We start from the raw sequence: 26890 nt of genomic DNA, 5'->3' as shown, positions 1-26890 counted from the left end.
GAGGGTGTTGGTGAGTAGCTTATGATATAGGAAGGGGTCAGGATATTTGAGGGGCAAGGACAGGAAAAGGGCATCAGACCTAGAGGAAGGGGTCTGGGCAATGGGAGGGCTGGGGGGAAGAGTCCGAGCCAAGTAGGGGGAGAGGGTGGAGAGAAGCAGTGGATGAGAAGGGCAGAGTGGAGGCTTGGAGGTGGGGAGAGGTTAGCAAGACCAGTGATGGGGTCTTCTGGGGGATGGGACAGCTGTGGGGGTGACCTGAGACTTCCCCAAAAGCCAGCCCCATGGGGTTGGGAGGCCTTTGAGTGAAGGCAAAGGGAGGGCCCCGGTGGCCCAGGGTTACCCCCAACACCTCCACCCCCCTCCACTTCCTCCCTGGCAGAAAAACTGTTTCCTGGCCAGCGCTATTTCTGCCCATCCGTTTCCAGAAGGCGGGGGCTCCAGTCACCCCCTCGTCACCTCCCTGAAGTGCCCTCCCAGTCCCCAGGGAGCCCGGGCTGAAATAGCCTCTTGCCAGGACCTAGAGGGTGCACAGAAAGGGCTCTCCTGAGGTCCCCAGTGCTGAGGCTGCTTGCCTGGGAGGAGGCCTGGGAGTGAGGATGGGGGCGAATGAAGGTGGGGGCGGAGCTAGGGTTGGGGGCCTCTGAGATGGGATCAAGATGGGACTGAGGGAAGGGATGAGGGTGAGGTTGGGGTGACATCTACAGAGGGGACAGGAAAGGAGTTGCGAATGACATCTGGGGTTTGAGGGGGTGTGGAGACGAGGGTGGGTTTATATGATCATTGAGCAGGAAAAGAAGGTGGAGATGGATATGAGTTTGAAGATGAAATTTGGGCTTGAATTGGGACCAAGAACGTGGGTGGAGGTTGGGAATGGGAGGTTTGGATGGGGACTCCAGGTTGGGGTGGAAATGGGATTAAGAATGAAGGGGGAGGCCAGCTTGGGGTTGGGCTGAAGGTGGGTGCTGAGATGGGCCGAGGCTGGGCGTTGGGTGGGAGACTAAATCGGGGACCCTGTTGCAGCTGTAGGCGGGACAGCAACAGCCCGGCGGGCAGGCAGTTGTCCTGGCGTCGGGCACAGAGATGGTTAAAGATGGTGTTTGGACAAAGGGATGGGTTGGGGTAAGCACGAGGATGTGTCCCAAGGTGGAGATAGCTGATGGGGTTGGAATAAGTGTGGGGTGGAAACCAAAAGGGCATTGAAGAAGACACTGGGGGTACAAACAGGGGTGATGTCTTGAGTTGAACCACGTGCCTCCCCAGCGAAGAAAAAAGAGGTGTGAAGTCCTGATCCCCCACCCCGTACCTCCGAATGGGGACCTTATCTGGAGACAAGTTCTTTATAGAGGTGATCAAGTTAAAATGAGGTCATGGGGTGGCCTCCAAGCCAGTGTGACGGGTGTTCTTTTACAAAGGGGAGATTTGGACACAGAGACAGATACACACAGAGGAGAGATGCTGTGAGGTCACAGCGAGAAGGCCCCCTGTCAACGAAGGAACAGGAGTGGGGTGATCACAAGCCAGGGAACCCCCAGGTTAGCTGGCAGAGTGTTAGGTGCAGGAAGAGGAAGAAGGGCTCTCCTTTGAGTTTCTGAGCGTGTGTGGACCCAACGCAACACCTTGATTTCCAACTTCTAGCCCCCGGAACTGAGAAACTAGATCTTGACAGTTTCAGCCACCTGGTTTGTGGGACTTGCTTAATGTGGCGGCCCTGGGAACCCGAACACGGGCCTTGGGGGACGCAGTCGGCAGATGTGGTGGAAGGTAGGCACTAGGCATGGTGGTGAGTTTGAGATGAAGCTTGGAGATGAGTTGAGGTAGGGATGAAGTTGAAGGTGGAGGCTGAGGTTTGGGACTGGGATGGAGTTAGGGTTAGGATTCAGAGTGGGACAGAGAAGGAGAAGAGATTGGGGGTGAAGGAGGAGACTGAGGTGGGCGTGGGGGTCTGAGGCTAGGGTTGGGGCTGGGGATGGGAAGTGGGGGGGTATGGTATGGAGGTTAGGGAGGGGCAGAAGGTCAAGGTTGGAGATGGCCTGGAGGTTAAATTTGGAAGGGATTGGGAGGGGATGGGACCAAAGTTGGTGATTCGCTTATCACAGGACATGGGGGTGAGGTCGAAGCCGGTGGTGGGTAGTGAGTGGGATGGATTGGGGGTGGGTGTGGAGACAGAGCTGGAGCCTGGCTCGGTGATGGGGCTGGGGACTGCAGGGGGCGAACTGGTATCCTACTTGGGGGTGGGCAGAAGTTGGAGAAGTGAATGGAGATAGGGTCACAGGTGGAGGCCAGGTCTGAGCAGGGGCTCCCGACTCACCTGACAGAGGCTCCTTCATCTTTGGGGGCTCGGGGACCTTGGGCGGGGGCTCAGGGGCCGCCTCGCCGGCGGGCACCACCCTCTCAGCCAGGGACGCACGACGGGGCTTGGGTCCGCGTCCCAGTCTCAGGAAGGCCAGTCTCCGGGCAGCCTCCCCCGCCGCCTCCTCGTCGCCCTGGGCTCGGGTCCCCTGAAGCCTGGCCAGGAGACCAAAGTCTGCCGAGCTCCTGCGTATCCCTGGTGTCAGCACGCGGCCCAGGAAGGAGCGGGGCTGCCCATCTCCGGGGCTGCCTGCCCGCCGGCCAGGGGTCCAGCCCAGCCGGAAGGGGGCTAGGCCAGCCAGCTTCTCCAGGGTGGCGCGGCGGCGACAAGATGTTCCATTGGGCAGGGTCCCCAGCTCCCCAACCTCCTCTTCTTCCAATCCTGGAACTTCCTCAAAGGGGTTCCGAGAGGACCTCAGGGGCAGGGTCCCCGCCCGGGGCACCTTAGTGTCGGCCACCCCTAGATTCTTCAGGATGGGCATTTTGACAGGCGGGGACCTGGGGAAAACATAACAGACCCTCAGTGGGATTGACGGCAGTGGTGGGGTGTTGGTGATTGGTAATCCTGCCTCTGGGTGCGGAGCCTGGTCCGAGCACTTGCCGATCCCATGAGGTTGGTGCTATTATGATGCCCGTTCTGCAGATGACACCCAAGGTCCCACAGTGGCTCAGTGACTCAGCATTTGGACCCAGACCTATTGATTCTGGGGCTGGGGTTCTTTCCCCCTACCCCAAGCACTGGCATTCAGACCCTTTCCCTGCCCGGAGGCTTCATCATCTTTGTGGACCCACCCACCCCATGAGGAAATAGACTCGGAGAGGGGAAGCGTCTTTCCCAAACTGGCACAGCCCACGAAGGGCACAGGCTGCCTAGGGACTCAGGCTCCACCATCTCCCCAGACGGCCAGTCACACACATGGGCACCCGCCTCGTCTCCCCTGTCCCACCAGCACCCCTGTCCACTCTACCCCACCCTGTTCACTCCTTGAAGAAAACCTTCCTGGGAAATGTCCAGAACAGGCAAATCTGTAGAGCTAGAAAGGAGATGAGCATGAGTGGGAGCCAGGGGCTGGGGGAGGGGGGCTGGGGAGTGACTGCTTAATGGGTACAGGTTTCCTTTTCACAAGCGAAAAAGTTCCGGAGGTACACAGTAGTTGACAATATTGTGAATGCACCAGGTGCCCCTGAATTGTATTCTTTAAAGTGGTTCATATGGTGAATTTTATATTATGCATATTTTACTACCCTTCCCCCTGCCAAAAAAAGAAAATTACTAGGTATTCGCCGGGTGAAGGCAGTGGAGAAACAGTGGTGGCCAAGGCACAAGTTCTTCCCTCTTGGGGCTTGAAGTCTCCCAAGATCTGCTCATCCCACCTCCTAAGTCCCTCATCTCCAACCCTCTCCATGGTCCCTTGCCCCAGTCCAAGCACCCTCTGCCCTCTGGCTTCCCCACTTCCTCCCTGGTCTCCCGGCTCCTGTTCTGCCCCGCCTCAGCCCACCTTTGAGGTCCTTGTTAAAGCATAAACCTGCTCCCTTTCCTTCTCTTCGCTTTGCATGGCTCCCCAGTGCCTGTGGGGCAAAATTCAGCTGCCCTCACCTGCCAGCTGTGCCCTCACCAGTGCTCTCCCACATTCTCCTCCTCCTCCTTGCTCCGGGCTCCTCCAGGTGTCAACATTTGTGTAGATCCTTCTACAAGGAAACCTGTTCTCCCCGCTTTAGGACACAGCTCCAAAGCCCCCTTCTCCAGGAAGCCCTCCCTGATGCCCAGGCTGAGTCAAGTCAGCCCCCTCAGGATTTCTTCCATCCCAGCCCTGTCCAACCTGAGTCGTCACTGTCTGGGGATGAGTCTGTGTCCCCGAGACCGGACTGTGAAGCCTTGAGAGGACAGGGTCAGGCTGTCTCCGTCACTGCTGTGTCCCTAGCTCCCAGGGCTGGCGCTCAGGAAATGAATGGGTGCTAAACAGGAAATGAAGGAGGGAAGGACCTCATTCCTTGTGGGTGAGGAGGAGTCAAGCTGGAGAGATCAGTTAAGACCAGGCCATGCAAGGCCTCGAAGGGCCATGAGGAGGAACTTGGGCTATTTCCCAAGGACACTGGGGAGCCACGGAAGGGCACTTTTTAAAGTGATGAAATAGTTTAAATGTTCAGAAATCCAGAAAAATTTAGAAAACAAACACCCCTGTGCCTCCAATCCTAGCAGCATCTAATGCAAACATTTGCCCTATTTGGTTCAGGTTACTTTTTTTTTTTTTTTTTTTTATTTAAAGAATCAAGCATTACAGATGCACCAAAACCCCCCCACTCCCCCCCCCCACCCCTGAATTATCTAGCCCTCTCCCAAGGAAAGCACCATCCGGAATGTTAATCCCCATCCAAGCCGACTTTCACTCTATGCCTTGGCATAGTGTTTGTAGCCAGAAACAATGTATTGTTTCCAGTGGTCTCCGACTCTCTCTAAATGCAATCACACCATACATATCCAGCAACTTGCTGTCTGAGAGCTGGTTTTTGGCTCACATGCCACATGCCGTGTGACATGGAGCCATGCCTCGCTCTGTGGCTCTAGTTGATGTCCCTGAAGTGTTGCGTACTGTTCCACTGCTGGGCGACAGCAAAGCCGCATTGGCTCTTGGCTGTTCACACGTTGTCCTATCACCGGCACCAGACATGCAGGTTGTTTCGAACTGGGACAGGTTCTGAGCAGATGAGGGATAGGGTCGGGATTGGGCGGGAATGTGCGTGGTGCGTGGAGCATCTGGAAGGGGGCCCTGAGTGGGCAGGGCTGTGAGCAAGAGCATCTCCTTTCCGGGTGAAGACCCCCTTCTTTCCTCCCTGACTTCAGCCTCTAGACCTCAGCTGTTGTTCCTCAAGCCTCTCTCCAGTCTCCATAGTCCCCTGTCCCCCAGGGAGGCAGTCACCATGGCAACCCTTGCCTGGAGCCCCCAGGGCTGTGGTCAATCGATGCTAGCACCCCCATACACACACGCATGTGCGCGCGCGCACACACACACACACACACACACACACCACACGCTGTTTTCTCTTTCATTCTCCAAACAGGCTTCTCTGTGCTTCATCCCACAAATGGCTTCATTGTCCCCCAGCACTGCCTCTCTCATCCTCCCCAAAACCCACCTTCCCCTCAAAATAGGGGGCTCCAACTTCTCTCTGACAGAATTCAACATTACCCAAACGGGGTTTTTCCACTCCCCCACTGGCTGCTACATCCATCTCTGGACTGGATCCCATACCCCCAACCATCCTCAACATCCTCAGACCCCATCAGACCCCACTGCAGCACCTTCTGAGAAGCGGCCCCCTCGTCTTTCCCCTTCCTGGCTCCAACACCCGCCTCTGCAGACGGGCTCCGACATCCTGCCCCCCCCCGCCCCCCCATCTGCCTCCTGGTGCCCGGCCCCTGACTCACTTCCGAGGCATCCCTCAAGCCCCCAGCCTCCCGACCTCCCACAGGATGTCTTGGCCACCAGCTTCCCTCTCTGGGCTCCGGCTCCTCCCCTCCCCCTCCCCCTTCCCTCTCCTCCTCTGCTGCCAGCCTTTCCCCAAAGCCCTAAACCCTCCACAGGCAGCCTGACCCATTTGCAGAACTCAGCACCTCCAGTCCCCAAGTCTGTATCAGAGAACAGTCCTCACACGTTGTGTCCGCACTGGACCCCAACCACACCACCCTCCTCCAGACCTTGCCCCCCCCAAAATCCTGTCATCAGCCTTTTCAAGTTCATGCACATCTTCCTTCGGAACCCCATCTCTTGCTCCCTGTCCTTCCCAGCCTTGTCTTCTCTCCCACCTCCAAGCCCCCATCTCCTGGGGATGGAGCAAAGCACCCAGCCCTCTCTGGCCCGTCTTCCCACCTGAACTCAGAGGGCATGAGACCCAGCCATGGCTCCGGTTTCTGTTAATGGTCCAAGCTCTCCCTGCTTCTTCGAAGTTTCTGTGGATCCCCAGGGTCCCCAAATTCTTCCCTGCTCCCCGCGCCTCCTGCCCTCTCGCTCACCCTCCTAAGGACAGACCCCACATTCTCTTTTCACCTCCCCCCCCCACAGCTGCCGTCTAGCCCAAACCCAGGGGGGCCGGATGGCGGGGTGGGCATGCGGGTCCTGCCCCCCTCCTCCAGCACACTTACCTCCTACTCAGTGCAGTCCCTCTGTCCTTGCTACTGCGGTCCTGCCCTGAGGACACATGAGCCAGAAATGCTGAGAGCTTGGAACTGGGGGGGGGGGGGGGTTAGAGGAGGTCAATTTCCTGTCAGGAAACCCCTCCCTCTCTGGGGCCAGGGGCGGGAAGGACTCTTTATCTGTCTGCCCTTTTAGGCCAAGCTGGGGTTGGGCTGGGAAGGACAAGGCCACAGTCCGGCCCCCCCCCCCCCGGAATCCCCCCCCCCCCCCCCGCCTGCTCTTCACGCCTTCCAAGGTGACAACACCATCCTGGGCACCCTGGGGAGACACCCAATGCTGGACACGGGCCCAGAACTCTCCTCTGGGGTCCTCGATCTGGAGAAGAGACATGAACAAAGGTTCTGCTGGCCCAGAAGTTGGGATTAGAAGCGGAAAGTGGGTGGCACTGGAAACGACTTTGGAATTGTCCTCTCTGCTTGAAAGGCCCGGTCCCAGGTCCCTGGGTCCAGCAGGGCTCCCTCCTTCGACATTATCCTGACCTCAGCTCCAGCATCCGTTCCTCAAAGGAGGTTTTCCCTGAGCAGCAGAAGCCCTTCTCCATAACCTCCCCCATCCCCTCTCTCCCCCAGGGACTGGCTCTCATTTGTCCATTTCTTTATGTCACCTTCCTCAATTTGAATGATAAGATTTCTCTGACTCCCTTGTAGAGTTCTTTTTTTCCCTTTCTTTCTTTCTTTCTTTTTTTTTTTTTTTAAGGTTTTATTTATTTAAGAGTGCCTGGATGGCTCAGTCATTAAGTGTCTGTTTGGTTCAGGTCATAATCCAGGGGTCCAGGGATCGATCTGAAGGCAGATGCTTCGCTGACTGAGCCACCCAGGCGTTCCTTCCTTGTAGTTTCTGACTCTCCCACTGGAATGGGAATTCAAAGCAGAGTTTGCTTACCCTGTTCATCTTTATATCCCGAGATACATGCCTAGCACATAGTAGGTGCTCACTAAAGATTTATTAACCAGGCACACACATGGGTGGATTAGAGCTAAGGAGCTCTAATCTGGAAACTGGGGATGCATATGGCAGGTGCGGGGCTGGGGTGGCTGCAAATGGATTGGTGGTGTTAGATGCAGGATTAGGATTCTTTTTAAAGTTTTAGGGAGGCACAGCATACCAAGTGTTAGGCCTGGGACAAGGGATCACTTGCCTACGCAAAGTTGGGGTTGGTGTGGGATTAGGGTCGGGGCTGGGCTCAGGAATCCCTGCTTCTCTCTGGGGCTTCAGGAAGGGTTCTGCAGACACTGAGGCTGGGGGAAGTGGGTCAGGGGTTAAGACTGCAAGGTCTGAAGGCCTCAGATCAAGGAAGGACTGGATTTACAAGACAATGAGCCCTGGGAAGGAGCTGGGAGGACACCCTGTCCTCCCGCAGGTCAGTGTGGATCATGGTAATCAGAAGAGACTGAGTAGCTCTGGCTGGAACCAGCTGGTCTGTTGTGGGCAGTGATAGCTCCTTCTCTTTTTTTTAATTTAATTTTTTATTGAGATATAATTCACATGCCATAAAATTTGCCCTTTGTCGGGGAAAAAACAGAGCTCTTTTTTTTTTTTTTTTTTTTTTTTTTTTTTTAGATTTTACTTACTGGGCGGCCTGGGTAGTTCAGTGAGTTAAGCCTCTGCTTAACTTGGGTTATGATCCAGTTATGATCTCAGGGTCCTGGGATCGAGCCCTGGCATCATCGGGCTCTCTGCTCAGCAGGGGAACCTGGTTTCCCCCGCCTGCCCCCCCTTCTCTCTGCCTGCCTCTCTGCCTACTTGTGATCTCTCTTTCTCTGTCAAATAAATAAATTAAAATCCTTAAAAAAAAAAAAGTTGACTTACTTATTTGTCAGAGAGAGAAAGCACAAGCAAGGGGGAGCCGCAGACAGAAGGAGAAACAGGTTTCCCACTGAGCAAGGAGCCTGATGCAGGACTCCATCCCAAGACCCTAGAATCATGCCCTGAGCCAAAGGCAGACACTTAACCCACTGAGCACCCACCCCCAGCAGGCCCGGGGCAGAGAGAGAGAGATTTTTTTTTTTTTAAGATTCTATTTATTTATTTAACAGAGAGAGGGAGAGAGATCACAAGTAGGCAGAGCAGCAGGCAGAGAGGAAGGGAACAGAGAGCCCATTGATGCCTGGGTTCTATCCCAGGACCCTGAGACCATAACCCACTGAGCCACCCAGGCGCCCCCAGAGAGAGAGAGAGAGAGATCTTAAGCCGATGACTCCACACCCAGCGGAGCCCCACACAGGGCTCAATCTTACCACCCTGAGGTCATGACCTGAGCTGAAATCAAGAGTGGGTCCCTTAATGGAGCCCCCCAGACGCCCCTAAAATTCATCCTTTTATAAAGTTCAGTGGTTTTGAATATATTCACAAGGATCTGTCAGCAGCATCTGTCACCACTATCTAATTCCAGAACATTTTCATCACCTCAAAAAGAGACCTGTAACCCCGTTAGCAGCCCCTCCCCATTCTCCTTCGCTTCCAGCCCAGTAACTTTCCCTATTACGGACATTCCACAGAAAAGGAACCATAGAGTCTTTTGCGTCGGGCTACTTTCGCTAAGCGTCCTGTTTTTAAGATTCACCATTTTGTAGCCTTCCCTCCCCCCCACACCCCAACCAACTTCATTTAGCCTCAGTCCCCGCATCTGGGGTGGGGCCCGTCCTCCGGTCTGCGGAACCAGGGTGGGGCCTGAGGTGTGGTGGAGGGCAGGTGTGTGTAGGGAGGTGGTCTGCTGCCCCCTCGTGGTGCCTGGGGGAACTGCAGATTTCCCTGCTAAGCCTGGGAAGGAGTGACTCAGCTCCCCCAACCCATCCCCAAGACCCCACCTCTCACCCAGCAGAGCCCTCAGGATCTCAAAACTTCCAGAACACCAGCCTGAACTCCTCCCTCTCGGTGTCCCACCATCCTTGAAACTCCTTGGGTACCATCTGCTGAGTAATAACAGTAATGTCATCAGCTTAGAAAGTTCTAATCTGTTCAAGTGCATAGTCTTGTTAATGTACCGCACACTGAGGTTGCTGCTATGATTTTGCAGGGACAGGAAGCCATAGAGGTTAAGAGCCCAAGTTCCAGAGTTTGGAAGCCCTCCTTTTCAAATCTCAGTCCTGCCGCTCACCAACCATGTGACCTGCACCATGTGATTTTTTTTTTTTTTTTTTTTTTTTTTTAATACTTAGGCTGTTTCCTCATGTGTAAGTGGGGCTGATAATCATGGTCCAACCTCACAGGGTGGCAGAAAGGATAAAGGGCTCAGAGCCTGGCACAAAGGAAGCCTCTATGTGCCTGAGAGTATCAGCCAGTGGTAGATGAGCTGGTCAGTGTTTCACAACCAGCTCTCTGGGGGTCTGGGGGTAGGGGAGCCTTGATCTGTGGGGTTTGCCAATTTCCACAGTGTAAATATCCCCACCATGACTAATTCCAGCTTGAATTCGGTGATGTCAAGCTACAGTGATGTCACTGAAAGTGTTTTTGGTGGGGGGAAGAGACGTGCAGTAGCACGTTATGTGGTTGTATCTCTCTGAACGTACAAGAGATGTAAATAACCTAGGATTGCAGATAATAGTAAAACGTAGTAAAATCATTAGGTTACGATGAGTATTTATTCCCTTTGTTTTCAATATAATTTATTTAATTATGTGTTTGCATAATTTAATCTTTTATAATGGCTGTTTAACAACCAGTTCCAAGATTCCTGCGACTTTAACAGTCGGCTCATTCAGGCTGATTCCCAACACGCTGCATCACACCCCTCTTTTTTAGAAAGGGAAACCGGGGCTCGAGAAGATGATCAGTCAGACAGGGGCAGGGCAGGACCCCATCCATCCAAGGGTTGTGGGATTCTGGGGCCAGGATGGGCTATGCAATGCCCCTCTTTCTTTCATCCCACACCAGTCTAGAGGGCATGGGTGGTCCCCACAGTTCCGGATGACCTCAGCAAAGACCTTGCCTCTGTGGTTTCAGTTTGCCCATCCCAACAGCTGCTGAGCCCTGTAGGTGAATACTTACACAGGGCTCTTTGGCACCTGCTTCAGCCCTGCCAGGAAAGCAGCATGTCGATCCTTCCCCTCACCTTATAGATTGGGAAACTGAGGTTCCGCTCTGCGTCACAGAGCTATAGAGAGTCCTCAGACCTCAGCAGGGGTGCACAGGAGAGGAACCAGCTGCCACAACCTTGGGCTCTGGAGTGTTCTGGGAGGTGCGAGGCAGCATCGCTAGAGATGGTGGTCAGGCTTTGGCGGTGGCTCTGACCAGCTGTGCTCCCAGCACCCTTAGTACTACGCTCCCAAGCAAGAACTTCCTGGGCCCCAAGACTGGAGACGGGATGGGCTGGGAGGGAGAATGGGGACCACGCCGTCTGCCTGGCTCTCGTCCCTGGGGGCTTCTCTGCCTCTGTCTCTGTCTCCATTCTCTTCACGGGTCTTTGAGTCTCTGTCTCGCTTTGTCTCTTTTTGCCTGTCCCTCAGTCTCCGTGTGTGCGTCTCTCAGGCTTTGTCACTCTCTGTGTCTCTGTTCTCTCTGAATCTCTCCTTGCGTGCGTCTCTTTCCCTGTTTTTCTCCCTCTTTCTTTCTCTTTTTGTCGCTCCGATCTTTTGGCTCCGTTGACATCTCTTTGTGTGTCTGGGCTTCTCCTCGCGTCTGTCCCTCTCTCCTGTGTCTCTTTGTCTCTCCCTATCTCTGCGTCTCTCGGTATCTTCCTCCGCGTCTCTGGCGCTCTGCCCCGGCTTTTCTCTCCCCTTCCCTTCCGGTGAATCTCTGCTCTCCTGTGAGAACACGCTCCCTACCGACGCGCCCAGACCTGCCTCCACCCCCAGAGCCCCCGGCTAGCCCGGGCCTGCGCCTTTAAGGGCCGGCGGCAGAGGGCGGGGTCTAGGCGGCCCCGCCCTGCCCGCCCCTCCCCCTGACGTCCCTTCCTCCCCGGCCCCTCCACCGCCTCCCTCTGCCGCCGCCCGGGCCGGCTCCGCGCCCCCTCCCCGGCCCCCGCCCGCCCGCCTGCCCGCCTGCCCGTCGCCCCCATGGCGCCCCGGGCCCCCACTGCACGGGGCCACTAGGACCCTCGGCGTCCCCTTCCCTTCCTCGCCCTGCCCCCTCTCCCGCGGCGCAAACCCCGGTGTCCACGGCGCCCAGCTTTTGAGCTCGCGTCCCCAGGCCATCGGGGGGGGAGGGGAAGAGAGGGGACCCCGGGACCCCCGCCCCCCCCAACCCGGCCGCCCAGTCCCCCGGGACCCGGAGAAAATGTCTTCGCGGACGGCGCTGGCCCCGGGCAACGATCGGAACTCGGACACGGTGAGTGGGGCCCGGCCCCTTGGGGAGCGCCGGTCGGGTTCAGCCGCGGAACCCCTCGTCCTGGTGTGCCCCTCGCTGCGCGAGCTCCTACCTTCATTCCCCGGGCCCGGCCCGGCTTGCCGCCTCCCGACCCCCGCCTGGACTTCCAGGCCTCTCGACCCTCCCCCACTCCAGCTCAGCCCGACCCCAGGGGCGCCCCTCTCTCGGGACCCCTCTCTTGTCCCTCTGCAGACCGCTTCCGCTCGGGTCTCCTCCCTCCAGGAAGCCCCCTCCTCTGCCTTCCAGGAGCCCCTCCCTTCTCCGGCGTGTTCTTAAGCCCCTTCCCCTCCTGGCCGCCCGCATCCGACAAATCGCCCCCTCCTGGATTTGCGGGGCCCTTGACCCCAAGGCCCGTCCCTGGTCCTCTCCCAGGAAGGCCTGGCCCAGTCCGGCCTCCGGCTCGGCCTTCCCTATCTGGATCTGGGTGCCTGCTCCCCAGGAGCCCCCCTCTTCTCATTCTCAGCCCTCCGACCCTCTGGATCCTCCCGGATCCTGTGGGCACCCCCTCACAGGAAGCCGGTTTCCACCTTTTCCTGGGCCCAGGGCCCTTTCTAGCTTGTTCAAGGTCTCTCCACTCCCAGGCCTGGCCCCTATCTTCCAAGGAGCCCTGTCCCTGGATTCCCAGTCCGGCGCCCCCCTCCCCACTGATCCCCTGTATCCTCTCTGAGCTCTTCTCCCAGGCAGTCTTGGCCTCCAACTTCCAGGCCCCTAGCCCAGTCTGGGATTTCTAGGCCCTGGACTAGTCTGACTCCAGGCCTCATCCTCCTTGTATCAACTCTTCAGCATCTAGCAAGCCCCCTCCCCAAGCCCCTGACCCCTTGATCCCCTCCTGGGCCAGGAGTGGCCTCCCAGGACATCACCTCTTCCTCTGATCCCCAGGTCCCCATCCCTTCTGCCCCTGGGCCTTCCTCTTCCTTACCAGGGTGATCTGGTCTCCCAGGGAAACCCCCTCCCCAGCTTCAGAGGCCTCTCCCGTCTCACAAGGCTGGGCCCCACATCCTTCTTCCAGGAGACTCCAGGACTTAAAGCCTGGGGTCTTTCCCTGGTTGTAAGCCCTCTTCTCTTGGGGTCTGTCTGCCGGAGACCTCCTCCCCAAGTTTCTAGGCCCTTTTGACCTCCACAAGGCTCAGGCTTTCTTCTTCTGGGCTGCCCTCCGCCCAGAAGACCCTTCTCCAGGACTCGCGTGCTCCTGGACCTTTCTCTGTTCCAAAGACTAGAAACTCCCAGAAACCCCCTCCTTTAACTTCTAGGAGTTTCCTCAGCTCCTCTGAGTTCCACTGCCCCATGGCTCTCACCCTTCCCATTATTCCCAGGCCCCCGTCCCTGTAGCACAGCCTAGAACAATCCTGGGCAGGGAGGACCCCCCTATCTCCCCAGTTTCTGATTACTCTCAGCCCTTCTAAAGGGCTTCCCCCCACCCCCAGCTGGGGTCTTTGTTCCTTTTCCCCTAGGCCTCTGCCAGGTTCCTTCCCCCACATCCAGCCACCCTCACTCCAGATCCCCTACCAGAGAGGCTGATCTCCATCCCTTCGTCCTGCAAGACCCTCCCTCATAAGGAGCCCCACCACCGCCACCACCACAGCCCACACCCTCCAGGCCAGACTCTAATTCGGAGTCTCTGGTGAGATCCCCACCCTTCCCCCGCAAGTCCCTCAGAAAGTGCCAGGGAGCCCACGGGCCCGGGTTCAAATGCTGGCTCTCTCTGCCAGCCGGTTTGCGCTGGGTCCTCAGACTACAGCTGCTTCCTTTCTGAGCCTCAGTTTCCTGCTCTGAAAAATGGGGATGATCCTTTGAGTCCCTCAGAGGGGGAAGCCTGGTCCATGGGATGTGCTCCACACCTGTCCGTGGCTGTTGTGAGGAAGGCTGTGAGTCAGAGGGGCCGTGCCTTCTCCACCTGGGGCTGTCATCGGTTGTGGCTAGAGTTCAAGGATCCCCTCCCTGCTCCAAGCCTCAGTTTATCTCGAAATAGGGTTGATGGAAGCATCTCCCTGTTAGGACTGTTTTCGGGAGCCAAAGAGATCATGTAAGAAGTGCTTGTCGCTGCACTCGGGTTGTTGCTGTGATTCTTCTAATAAGCATGGGTTCAAATCTAGTTTCTGGTCCTCCCTAGCTGTGTGACCTCAGGCAAGTGATCTCACCACTGTGAGCCTCGGCATCCTTATCCGTAAAATGGGGCTCTTCAGAGCACTTCCTCCTCTTTCCTGGTCCGGACTTGTGCCTGGTGGGCATTTGAGGGGGCCAGTCCCCTTCTCTCCTCTTGCCTCCTGTCCTCCCAACTCATGTGTAAGTCCCGCTTGTCCTGCCTTGGGCTCACCTCTCCCTCTGGAACTGGAAGTCGAAGGCTCTTCTGCTCCCCGCCGCCCCATCACCATGACGACAGCCATGTGGAGGTCATGCCCCCCCACCCCAAGTTCCAGGGCTCCCCCCACCACCTTGGAACTCTCTGGAGGTTCCCTAGCAACAGGCCCCGGTGTTGGGGCGCCAGCCCGCCAGCCGGGCAGGAGGGAGGGAGCCGGGCCAGCTGGTGGTGCCAGCCAATTTTAGCTCCCGCCCCCGGCCCCTGGGGGGCTCTGTCACCCACTGCCCCAGCCGCCCCTTGCAGGGGTTCCTCAAGCATGCTGCTTTCAGTGGGGTGCCAGCCCATCCCCAGTTTGGCTCCCCTGGGGCCACCTGATAGAGGTTCTTCTCCAAGCCCTATCTCCATGGGGATCAGGGGCCTTAGCGGCCAGGATCTCCACCTCCCTGCCCGCCCTCCTCTCCTGGAAGGAGAGCTGAGGTTGTGAGGAGCCCAGTGGGATGTGGGGAAGAGCTCAGCAGCATTCAGGAGCCAGCAGGCCTGGGATCGAATCCCTAGCCTTCTGCCGATCTGCCCTGTGACCTTGGCCGAGGTGCTCACTGCCTCAGCCTTGAGGGAGGGGTCCCTGTCTGGAGAGCGTGGATGGTTACTGGATCCAGGTGGGAGGTCCCCCGGGGAGGGCACCGTGGGTGGCACTCCTTCTGCAACTCGTGGGAGGAACTGTGTGACCTTGACAGGATATCTTCTCTCTCCAAGCCTCAGTTTCTCCTCTGGAGGGTGAGGAGGTAGGTTCCGCCCTCAGTGGGCTCCCAGGGGAATTAAATGGAGATGAGGTGCTTACTAGCCCGAGCCTTGGCCCGTAGTAAAAGCAGTGTAATAAAAACATGTAGGAGTGTGAGTCAGTGCGATACGGTGATGGCGAGGGACAGTAGCTCTGGGGTAAACTCTGTCCCACTCCGGGCTTCAGTTTCCCTCCCTTAAGAAGGGGATGGTGACCGAATCAGACATCACCCCTGTTAAGTAGCCGTGTGGATTCCCTGTTGCCTACCTGGCCTTTCCTCTCCTTGGCTCCTTTTGTCTTCCTGCTTCCCACCCCTGCCCTGGGGAGGGCAGGGGTGGGTGCCGGGGGGCGGGGGTTGCCGCCTGGGTCTGAGCAGAGCCTCCTGGGCTGGGGCCTCTGGCTCCCTCCACCGCCCCCACCCTGGGCCCCAGTCCAGCGCTGAACAGGAGGCATAGTCCCTGGGGCTCACAATCAGGACAGGGCAGCCTGGAGCAGGCTGTGACCTGCGGGGGAGAGGCCCAGGAGGGACAGGACGGCAGGAACGGAACGTCGGGGACAGATGGGAGCATGGGCGTGGGAGACAGTGGGTCAGGAGCCGCAACGATTCCCAGGGTGGTGGTGCGGGGCATGGGGGAGGCCCCCGTGTTTCCACAGGAGGAACGTAACAGTGTGGGGCTGGAAGGTCAGGGCACAATGAAAGAGTGTTGGTTACAGTGTTTGGAGTGGAATTTGGGGCAAGAAGAATTGGGAGAAAATGCTAGGGGCAGTAAGCTGGTAATAAAATGCTGCTCTTGGGGTTCAGAGTAGAATGGGGGAGGCAGACAGGGAGGTGAAGGGTGACCCAGGATATGTCAAGAGCTGCGAGAGACCTGGGGCGGAGTTGAGCCCAGATTGAGGACACGGGTTGGGAGAGAGGGACACGGCATTTGGAAGAAAATACGGTGGCCCCCGCGCCTGGAGAGGAAGTTGCAGGGAGACTGACTGTTGGAGGAGCCTGATGTCTGGGACCCCGGATGCTGCAGAGTTGGGGGGTGGCCCAGCCTTTGTGTTCTTGGAGACGTCCTCTTTTAGAGAGATTTGGGGGACCTCCAAAGGCAGCGTGCTTCCCTCTGGCCTAGGTTTGGGAAGGACCGCGAAGGGGCCAGTGGTCACAGCTGGAGTCAAGTGGCCCAGCCCCCGGGAGCCCCCCACTGCCCAGAGCCCCCGAAGGCAGGATCGGATGGGCGCTGCCCACCACTCACTCTTCGTCTCCCCTGTCCAGCATGGCACCTTGGGCAGTGGCCGCTCCTCAGACAAGGGACCGTCCTGGTCCAGCCGCTCCCTGGGTGCCCGCTGCCGGAACTCCATCGCCTCCTGTCCCGAGGAGCAGCCCCACGTGGGCAACTACCGCCTGCTGAGAACCATCGGGAAGGGCAACTTTGCCAAAGTCAAGCTGGCCCGGCACATCCTCACTGGCCGGGAGGTGAGTTGGGGTGATGGGTGGGGAGCAGGGCATGGGCGTGTGGGAGGTGGGGCGAGGTCAGACTTGGCCCTCATTGCTTTGCTTCCTGACCTCAGGTGAGTCCCTGACTCTCCCCGGAACAGGTCAAGACATTTCAGGTTTGTCCAGAAGAGTCCAAGTAGAATTGGGTTACCGTGGGAATTGCATGTAGATGAGGTCCTCATTAGCCCAGGACTTGGCCCGTAGTAAAGGCTATTCAATTTAAAAAAAAAAAAAAAGAATGATGTGGGTGCCTGACGGGCCCATCAGTAGAACATGTGACTCTTGATCTCCGGGTCATGAGTTCGAGCCCCACATTGGGCCTGAAGCTTTAAAAAAAATCTAAAGAATGATGTGGCAGTGTGAAGGGATGGTGTAGGACATCAGCTCTAGAGCAAACCATGTCCACCTCTGGGCCTCAGTTTCCCCACCTCAAAAGAGGGATGATGGTGCCGTGTTCATTTAATATCAGTCATAGTCCCTGGAATTGCCGGGGACTCTCAGATCACAGGTATTCTGTTTCTAAGAATTCACATGGCTTTTGTGTCTAAACCCAGGCCACCTCCCTGTTGGCAGTGGTAGGCTTTGCTTCCATCAGGTCTTATCGAAATCTTCATGAGACCACTCACTGGAGTTCTCAACCCCCCGCGGTCCCTTTCTCCTGCCTCCGGAGTAGGGCAGCATTTCCACACCCACACAGACCTTGTAACCTACAAAGAAGTCTCTCACTTACACAGGGTGATGGGGTATGACTCCTCTGTTCCCCTTTTAATTTTAGAGGACACGGCTGGAACGATTTCCCCCACCTTGGGTGACCTGTCTCCTTCCTGTACACCATCCAGACACACAAAAGACACCAGGCCCCTATGGTTTTATAGGCACATGCTACCAAACATTCTGAGTTTACACTCCAACCTTCCAGAGACTAACAAAAGAGGTCCTGCAGCCCAGCTCACTGTAAGTGCTGGCTGGACGATGACCAAGACGTCAAAATGAGACACATATGCTGTTATGGGCTGGCCTGACTTGTGAACATAGATCCAAAAATCTGAAACAAAATACTAGCAGAGAGCCTCGGCACATCAGGTAAAGAAAGCGGTGCCATGACGGAGCTGGGTTCATCCCAGGAACGCACAGTTCTTTTGAAATGGATAATTCATTCATCTACTTTGCCACATTTCTAGATTCAAGGAGGGAAACCATATTGTCTCAATACTGGCATGAAAACTGCTTGACAAAATTAAAAACCCGTTCGTGAGGATATGAGGAAAGCTAATGGGCCCTCTCCCGCATGGAGAGCACGCAGTTCCCCTTGTGTGGATCTTGAACTTGATTCTGGGGCCTGCCTAGAGGACCAGCTTCTAAGGAAACAGGGCAGGATTCTATAATCCAGGGGATCTGGGGGTGGTCCCAAAACCCTTTGAGAAAGCTATACAGCTGGAAGTGAGGCCCCTTACTACCGAAAACCTTGTGGGGCTCTGCCAAAATGCAATTCAAAATGAAAACTTAACCCCACTATAGGATACATACAAGGAGAGTTCATTAACTTTCTGATTCTTTCCCCATGGTGACTGCTCAAAACTCTTTTAAAACTAGGGGTGCCTAGCTGGCTCAGTTGGAAGAGCATGCCTCTCTTGACCTTAGGGTCATGAGTTTGAACCCCACGTTGGGTATAGAGATTACTTAAAATTTTTTTTTTAAATAAACTATATATTTTTTTCTTCAGTTTTAAATGTTTACGAGGTATCGTGATCAGGCTGCACGATTCCAATCCCAGCCCACAAACTTCCTAGCCACGTAACCTTTGCCAACTACCTGGACAGTTTTGTTTCTCGGATTCCCAGTTTGTAAGATGGGAACAATGCTAGCACCTCTGCTTTGAGGATCGAAACCGTTCTTGTTTGTAAAGCACATGAACTGAGGCCCGGCGATACCTTGGGAAATGTCAGCTGGTTATTTATTATTTCACAGTTCACGCATTCAAGACAAGGAAGACGTGCTGGGCAAATGGTCTGAGGTGCTCTCACAAAGGGGACCCCAAAAAGGTCTCACTCTCACACACGTTCACACAGGCACTTCTGTGGAATAAGGATATTTCCCTGTAGAAGTCAGGGAGCGCTGGACACAGTGTCAACAGCTTGTGCAAAGGTCCTGAGGCCTAGATCTCTGATCCACCAGGCATGACCCTGATTGAGGCCTTCCTGTGAAAGGAGGCAGAGGAAGGATACCCCTGGGTGATCTGGGTTGAGAGGGCCTTTCCCAACTCGAGCCCTTGGCTCTTTGATCTTTTACCCCTTCCTTCCACCTCCAGGTCGCCATCAAGATCATTGACAAAACCCAGCTGAATCCCAGCAGCCTGCAGAAAGTGAGGCCTAGGGAGAGGGAGGGGGTTGGGGACACGGTTGGGAAGAGGGTCATCGAAAGCGCCCACCCTCATCTTTCTCTTTCTTCTTTTCTGGCCACGCCCAGCTGTTCCGCGAAGTCCGCATCATGAAGGGCCTAAACCATCCCAACATCGGTGAGGAGAGGGGAAGAACGTGGCCTCAGAGGCTACCAACTGGGGCACTTGGGCAGAGGAGAGAATTGGGAACAGAAGAGCTGGCTGTTTTCACAGTTAGAAAGACCTGTTTTCTCTGAGCAGTATTGCTGCTCACTGGCTGTGTGACCTTGGGCAAGTCACTTAACCTCTCTGAGCTTCAGTTTCCTCCTCTGGAGTGGGGTTTATAAGAGGGCCTACTTCAAGGTCACTAGGGGATTGGTTAAGAGTGAGCATTCAAAACACTCCACTCAGAGCTCAGCTGGGGGCGCTGGTCTGATTACTGTCAGCGGCGGTGAGCACTGCCCTTGTCCTCATGATGCAGAGGGGAGACAGGATTTGGCCTGGCCTGGATGTGGTCACAGCATTTATTCATCCACGCGTTTGTTCACTCCAGAAGTGTTAATTGAGTGGCTGCTTTATGCCCCTAGCATCTGCCCTAAGCAGGAAAGAAAACAGACACAGATCTCGACCTCATAGAGCTGACTTTCTTATGAGAAAGAGTAGGAAAGGTAGTAAAGCAAGGCTGAGCGGTTTGGAAAGTCTTGCCATCAGTAGGGAGCCATGGAGTGTTCTAGAGTAAGGGGTGTTCTGGTCAGCAGGTGGGGGTGGGGAGGGGTCTCTTCCCACATAACCCTGCTCCCTCCTCCCCTCCCTGGGTCCTCACAGTGAAGCTCTTCGAGGTGATCGAAACGGAGAAGACGCTATACCTGGTGATGGAATACGCAAGTGCCGGTGAGGCATCCCTCCCCGCCCTGCCCCCTGCGCCCCCCACGCCCCTCGCTGACCCCGCTTGGCCTCTGCCCTGCAGGAGAAGTATTTGACTACCTCGTGTCCCACGGCCGCATGAAGGAGAAGGAAGCTCGAGCCAAGTTCCGACAGGTGGGGGCGGTCACGGCCGCCCGCAGGGCGGGGTTGGGGGGGGTCAGGTCTGGGGGTGTAAGTCCGAGTGTCTGCGAGAGGGCAGTCACCTAGGTGTGAGGATACCGTGGTTCAGGTGTGCAGGTGTCCGACATGTGGGTGCGAGGGTGGGCGCGGCGTGCAGGAGGAGTGTGGCTGACAGGTGCCAGGGTCCCGAAGCATGTGAGGGGAGCAGTGTGGTTGAGGCGTGGGGGCAGTAGGTGTGTGGGAGCCCAAACTCGTGGGGTGTAGCTGTGTGGGTAGAGGGTATGCATGAGGGCGCCCAGGTGTCTGGCTAAGGGGTGGGAGGGTCTGATGGGGGCAGGGATTTGATCCAGGGTGTTGGTCCACGGCCGTCCAGACGTCCTGATGGGGCTGTATAGGTGTATGGGTGCATTGGGGCTGAGTGTCTCTCTGCGGGTATGTGTATGTTTCCAGATGGTGAAATCCGGAGGGGACCCGTTGTGATGTCCTGGGTCTGGGGCCCCTGCCAGGAGGGTGTCCAGAAGTCTGAGGATATCTGGGTGTCTGGGTGGGGATGCGGGTCTCTGCGTGTCCTGTCGCATTGCCCACTGTGATTAAATCGGAGTGTGAGGCCCCAGCATCTCGGCCTTGTGCCTAGGGGAGGCCTGGGGCCCTGGGTCTCAGTTGTGAGGAGGTTCATGGGGTCGGAGAGAGGCGGAGGGCTTTGGGGCCACCAGTAACTGTCCTTCTCTTCCCTCCCCTCCAGATAGTATCGGCTGTGCACTACTGTCACCAGAAAAACATTGTACACAGGGACCTGAAGGTGAGCCCCGCCCCCCGCAGCACCACAAGTTCCCTGCCTCAGCCCACAGACCCCCTCCCCACTTGTCCCTAGTCCTGCTTCCAGTGCCCTGGGATCCCCTATAGCCTCCACATTCCCTCCCTTCTCTCCCCATGCTCCTCCCTCAGCATCCAGGGTCCCTTGACTCTTTCCCCAGCTTTTGTGGCAGAGGAAGACCAGTAGATGGGGGAGCGGGTAGGGGGTGGAGGCAGGAGGAGAGAACAAAGAGAAAGAAACAAAATGTCCTAGGACGCCTCACGCGATTACATGGGTGCTGAACAAGGACACAGGACGCGATAAAGTGTTCACGCCTCTCAGAGGCTCTGGAGCCTTGGCATCTCTCAGACTTCAGGACTTTCAGGAACCTTCCAGAACTGTGGTTTTAGAGCCCCAGAGTCACATGGCCTCTGGGTCTTAACATCTTAGGCATATCCTAAACCGGAGAAGGACCTTTGAGAGAGAGAGATTGAGCCCCTGGGGCTAGCTTGGGGCGCAGGGGGTGGGAGGAGGGATTCAGCCCACCTGGACCCCCCCCAGCACACACCTCCCACTCTGAGAGAACCACACGTCTCAGGGCTTCTTGACCCAGACAAGAAAGAGAAACATTTGTCCAGTTCAGCTGAGTTGCCTTGACTCCCCATTTCTGGAGCACCTCCTGCGTGCTGGGCGCTGTACCTTAAGGAAGGTCTCAAGGTATCTCTAGTGAAGGACCGGGTTTGTTTTACTATTTTCAATTCCCAGTCTGCTGTGAAAAATTCTTTTGGGAAGTACAATAAAAATTAAGTGGGGGTGGAAAAAAGTCCAAAATACAAGACCAATTTTTAAAATTATTACTACGCTTAAAAAAAAAAAAACCCACACAAATCCATTATCAGATCTTAGAAGTTTCTAGACACTTCCTCTGTCTGCCGGGACCCTCTGAGAAAGCCCCTCCAGGCTTGGGGGTTTGCCATCACCTGGAGGAGGCACGCCCCCTGGTGGACAGTTCTGGAAGTGGTTGAAAGGGACTTACGGGGATCTGGTTAGTGTGCTGCAGTGGGGGGCCAGCCTGAGGGACCCACCCAGGCATGGGTTCGTGGCTGGGTGGCAGAGCCTCAAACAACAGGAAGATAAGTGTCAGCCCTGAGCAAGGGGTGGGAGGGGGAGGGGGTGGGGGCTTCTCTGCCTCTGTTGGGTTAGAGGTGGGGACGGGAGGTAGGGAGACCTCATGAGGAAGCCGGAGGTGCTAGTGGCCTGGCTGCAGAAGGGCTGTGGCTGGGACTGGCCAGACGCGGGCGACACTTCGAAGAGCGGATATGTGTGTCCAGATCTGCAAAAGGCAGGCAGCTGGGGGCTCCTTCCGTGCTCCAGGCCATGGCAAGGCCAGGCCTCTTTTGGAGTCAAGCTCTGCCACTTTCTTGCTGCGGGCACAGGGTGGTCTCCCTAAGGCTCAGTTTCCTCGCTTGTAAAATGGTGTTTGTAAGAACACATGCTACCAAAAGTAGACAGAACTTTTTTTCTTTCCACTTTTATGACTCTTGAGCAGCCAATGCTCATGTTTCTTTCTTTTTTTTTTTTTTTTTCTCTTTTTTCGTGCTGGGTAAACTGGGGCTCAGTGGGTCAGTAAATTGCCTGAGGACCACCCCCCATCCCCAGCTCTGCAGACCCATGGTCTAATAATGGCTAATGTTATATAGTGCTTACGGGGTACAGAAGATTGTTCTAGACCTTTTAGGATTCGCTTAATCCTCAGACAGCCCTGTGAGGTAGAAGCTCTGATTACCTTCCTTCTTTGGATGACAAAACCTAGGCCCAGACAGATAAAGTTACTGCCCAAGGGAGTAGGGCCCTGGGCCAGTCAGTATGGGGTTGGGGTCGGGGGGCAGCAGGGCAGCTCCGGAGCCCAAGCTCCCATCTGCCACCCTTGTCCACCTTCTCATCCCTCTTAGGCTGAGAACCTCTTGCTGGATGCCGAGGCCAATATCAAGATCGCCGACTTTGGCTTCAGCAACGAGTTTACACTGGGCTCAAAGCTGGACACATTCTGTGGGAGCCCCCCGTACGCCGCCCCAGAGCTGTTCCAGGGCAAGAAGTACGATGGGCCGGAGGTGGACATCTGGAGCCTCGGCGTTATCTTGTACACCCTCGTCAGCGGCTCCCTGCCCTTCGATGGGCACAACCTCAAGGTGCTGTGCAGGGCCGTCATGGAAGTCTTAATCTCCTGAGGGGGGGTCTGCCCAGGGACCCGCAGCACCTCCCCCGACATCTGCTCTGTGCAAGGCCAGAGGGGCGAGGCTGGCCTGAGGTCACACAGCAGGACCCGGGTCCCCATGGTCAGTCGTGTGACCAACCCACATGGATCATCCTGTGTTAGGGTCCAGGGCCCAGGCTTCGCAGCCAGCAGGCTTGGGTTCAAATCCCAACTCCCCTGCTCATTCACTCAGGAGACATTTATTGCCTGCCATGGGGTCGGGGCAGGGGTCAGGTTCTGTTTCGGGCTTTACAGATACAGTGTGAGCCAAAGACACAACAGTCTCTGTTTCCAGCGTGCTGGCCCTCGACAGCCCGCTGAGTGGGAAAAGCCCATCACAACAGCCACCTGTTATGTGATGCTGTTTCTGTGAAAAGTCTAGAACAGGCAAATCCAGAGGCAGGAAGCAGATGAGGTGGGAGTTGGAGGACAGGCTTTCTGTTGGGCGGGGGGATGAAAACGTTCTAGAACTGCCTGGTGACGCCTGCATAACTCAGTGAACAGACCGACAACCTTTGACTCGGGCTCTCTGAACGGAAGAATCCCTGCCCTCGCGGGAAGGGACAGAGCTGGGCCAGAAGCATGGCCGGTGCTCGTTGTGGGGAAGGAGCTGCCTCCGGGGAGACGGCCTGGCGGGCGTGAGGGCACACTGGCCCTGTTGGTCTTTCTGGGTGCGTTGTTACTGATGGAATGTTTGGGGCTTAGTCGCCACGTCCCTCTGTCCCTGAAGGGGACACACAGCAGGTCATCTCCCGAGACGGGGTTTCCTTTCTGTCCGCAGCCACGCTCGGGGCGAACTGTGGTGGTTCAGTCCTGGCTGCGCTCAGATGTCCCCAGCCGCCCGGAGAGTGTCCTTGTAGCTCTTTCTCTCCCGCGCCAGTGTCTTTGTTCAGGCTCCCGCGTTTTCCAAGGTTGACTGGCGTCTTAAAAGTCCCTTTTCATCTCGAGCACTTCCTCTGTCTTTCGTGGCCTGGCTTTGTGGAGCTTTGTGGCGCTCAGGCCACTTGTGCCACAGGGTCCCCCCCTTGGTTTGGGGTGAGCGGTGTTTCCTCGCGATGGAGTTCCAGGGGTGCAAGCAGGAGCGCTCAGGAGGTCAAGAAAGTCGCTGCCGAGGACAGTCCACAAGAGCAGGGGGACCTGAGTGGTGAGGAGGAGGGAGCCCCTTCCCCACAAAGGCCTCAGCCGAGCTGCTGACCCCTCTGAGCCTCGGGCTCCCGCTCTGTTCTGCATTTTTTAAGGAAACCGGCCCTAGAGCAGCGATTCAAGGGCTTGCTGAGGTCAGGTGTGCAAAGCACACACAAGTACAGGATAACAACCCCAAGCAGGAAGCCAAGAGACTGTTTCCGAAGGCTAGGCCAGCGTCTCAGCTGCCCCAGGCCCTTGTCACCTCCTGCTGTCCTGGTTTCCCCTGAAACCTTTCAGGGTGAAGGAGGCAGCTGGGGGCAGATCCCCACTCTGTCACTTCATTGTGAAGTGACCTGGGACATAGCCCCTTTTCTGAACCTGTTTCCCCTCTTTCCCCACCTGTAAGATGGGGATGTTAAGGGACTTAGGGCCCAACTGAGTGCCTGAGGCCCGGCCCTGGGACCCGGCATCTGGCCCGTATGATAGACTCTCGGGAACCGCACCAGCGGTGGGTGATGGTGTTGACAGCCCCGTGGCTGCTTCTTGCCAGCTTGTGAGGGGGGCGGTGTGGTGCCGAGTGGTGACGCGGCGCAGGCTCCGGAGCCGGACCACCTTGCCGTGTTCTGGCCACACGCTCCTTGCGCAAGTGACTTACCTCTCTAGGCCTCAGTTTCCCTTGTCTGAAAAGGGGGCATCATAGCTCTGCTTCACGGCTTTGTTGTGAGCACAGAGGTACCTTGCAAAAAGCACTTAGAACACTGCCCCGCCCCCGGGGTAAGTGCTCTGCTCTGAAAGTGATACTCATTATTATTAAATATTCACGACCCTTCGGGGTTGTGCTGATGTGCAGACCCAGGAGGCTCCCAGGCTCTGGCCTCTTCCAGCCCTTCAAGGAGAATCCCCGGGAAGGGAGCTCCCAGGCCACTCCCCAGGCCCCAGCACAGAGCTCCACTCAGAGACCCTCTCCCCCAGACCACCTGCCCACCTCCGTTTCCTGGGGATGGAGGGGCTCTCCCTGGTCTGTGATGGCATGGGGCATGGAATTTATTTCCTGTCTTGGCAGGGCCCCTCCTAAAAGACCCTTTACCTAAAAAAGGTCTGCATGTAGATCAGTTCTCATTCTTTGAGACCGCCTGGGTCTCATAGTTCTTTGGAAAGACAGGAGTGCCTAGGAGAAGGGGGATCCGAGTGGGGGGAAGCTGGTAGGCAGGATTCCCCTCGCCCCCCGTCTTCCTCCTTCATAAACCTCATATTGAAGTAGCATTTACTCTGGGCCACACATACGCTGGGCATTTTACTTAAAATCACTCACACCCTGGCCTGCCAAGTGGGCGCTGGGAGCCCTGGGTCCAGAGAAGGAAACTGAACCCCCGGATGCTGACTGGTGTCGGTCCTCGCTTGTAGAATTCGCTCTCTCTGAGATTTCCTCGGAATCAAGTTGTATCCAGGGCTCCCATTCTACAGAAGGGGCAATTGCGGTCAGGAGAGAGGGGTGGGGTTTTGCTACCTGCTGCTTCGGTGAGGGATGGGGAGGAAGATGTGTGTGCCCGCGCGCATGCGTGTGGCGGCTGCGCAGGTGGGGTGGACCCCTCCCCCAGTAAACCCGTCCCTGCCCTCCCCAGGAGCTGCGGGAGCGAGTCCTCAGAGGGAAGTACCGGGTCCCTTTCTACATGTCAACGGACTGTGAGAGCATCCTGCGGAGATTTTTGGTGCTGAACCCAGCTAAACGCTGTACTCTTGAGGTAAGCCTCAGCCCCCCGCCCCTCCCATTTCAGCCTTCGTGCCCTCCCTTTCCCTCTCCTGTGTCTGGCGTCTTAAGATCACGGTTGGGAGGGGGAGGGGAGCCAGGCAGCCCGGGAAAAGGCTCTGGGGCCTGTCTCAATGCCACCCCCAAACAGCTTCGCCCACTCCCCGCCATGCCAGTAATTAGCTAATGAGCTCCTAGGCTGATTATAGGGTGCCGGGGACCCAGATGATGCGGAGGAGGGAGGTGACATCGGGAGGCTCCGGCAGGCGTGCTGGGGGTGCGGGTGAGGAGGCGCTAGTTGTCATCAAGCCGTTGATTCTGGGGCATTAGGTGTTGGAGGTGGGGGGCAAGGTACGTGGCCCTACGTGAAGGTGGGAAACTGTATTTTCCCCCAGTTTCTTCTGACATCTGTCTACCCCCCTTCCTGTCCTGCCCCCAATTCCTGCAGCAAATCATGAAAGACAAATGGATCAACATTGGCTATGAGGGTGAGGAGTTGAAGCCATACACGGAGCCCGAGGAGGACTTCGGGGACACCAAACGAATCGGTGAGGGTCAGGGAGAGCAGGTGCCCTAGCTCCTCCGAGCGATGGGCCCGGGAGCCAGGGGTCAGAGCTTCCTAGCTCCTGTCCCTCTGGTCCGCAGATGAGAGAAGTTTGCAAGGCGATTAGGGAGAGTGGAGAAGTCTAGGTTCCCCTCCCTGTGCTGCCACTGGGCAAGTGTCTTTGCCTCTCGGTACTTCTATTTCCTCATCTGTAAAACGGGACGATCACAGAACCTATCATAGGGTTGTTGTGAATATATGAAATGAGTTACTCTATGTACAGTACTTAGTTTTGACTGTTAAGACACAAAAAGAAATTACAGATCACATCTAGAAGTGTTTGGGCACAAATCAGCGTTAACCCGCATGTTTCCTGGGAAACCCCCCATGTGGGCATGTGCCTCCCCCACCAACCCTTTGGTCCCATACCCTCCATCCTGGAGCCCTTGAACTCTTGATCCCTAAGCATTAGCCCTGAAGGAGTCCCTTAGGAGTTATCAAGTAACCCTCAAGGCCACCATCAGACTTGGCTGCATTAATCAGTACTTTTGTGGTTGTACGAAGAGAAGACCCAGGCCCTTCTAGCTTAAGCCAATAAGA

At 56.4% G+C, this 26890-nt stretch overlaps 2 protein-coding genes across 3 annotated transcripts in view; one reads left to right on the top strand and one right to left on the bottom strand.

Annotated features, from left to right (window-relative positions):
• EXOC3L2 (exocyst complex component 3 like 2) overlaps positions 1-6567 on the bottom strand; it is a 21365-nt gene extending 14798 nt beyond the window's left edge. The window contains exons 1-2 of the mRNA XM_059382134.1: positions 6491-6567; positions 2309-2847 (exon numbers count right to left, since the gene is read on the bottom strand). Of these exons, the coding sequence (XP_059238117.1) occupies positions 2309-2831 (523 nt within the window). The 5' untranslated portion in view covers positions 2832-2847; positions 6491-6567. The remainder of the gene's footprint in view (positions 1-2308; positions 2848-6490) is intronic.
• Positions 6568-11482: 4915 nt separating this feature from the next.
• Positions 11483-26890, top strand: part of MARK4 (microtubule affinity regulating kinase 4) — a 28102-nt gene continuing 12694 nt past the window's right edge. For both annotated transcript variants that reach the window (XM_059381203.1, XM_059381204.1), the window contains exons 1-10: positions 11483-11807; positions 16185-16385; positions 18715-18768; positions 18873-18921; positions 19609-19674; positions 19751-19821; positions 20570-20626; positions 22573-22809; positions 25622-25741; positions 26195-26294. In XM_059381203.1, coding sequence (XP_059237186.1) covers positions 11757-11807; positions 16185-16385; positions 18715-18768; positions 18873-18921; positions 19609-19674; positions 19751-19821; positions 20570-20626; positions 22573-22809; positions 25622-25741; positions 26195-26294 — 1006 coding nt within the window. In that variant the 5' untranslated portion in view covers positions 11483-11756. The remainder of the gene's footprint in view (positions 11808-16184; positions 16386-18714; positions 18769-18872; positions 18922-19608; positions 19675-19750; positions 19822-20569; positions 20627-22572; positions 22810-25621; positions 25742-26194; positions 26295-26890) is intronic.

This window comes from Mustela nigripes, chromosome 17, assembly GCF_022355385.1.
Source record: "Mustela nigripes isolate SB6536 chromosome 17, MUSNIG.SB6536, whole genome shotgun sequence".
Taxonomy (NCBI): domain Eukaryota; kingdom Metazoa; phylum Chordata; class Mammalia; order Carnivora; family Mustelidae; genus Mustela; species Mustela nigripes.
Note: the sequence above shows the minus strand (reverse complement) of the source record. Positions and strands in the feature narration are given on the sequence as shown.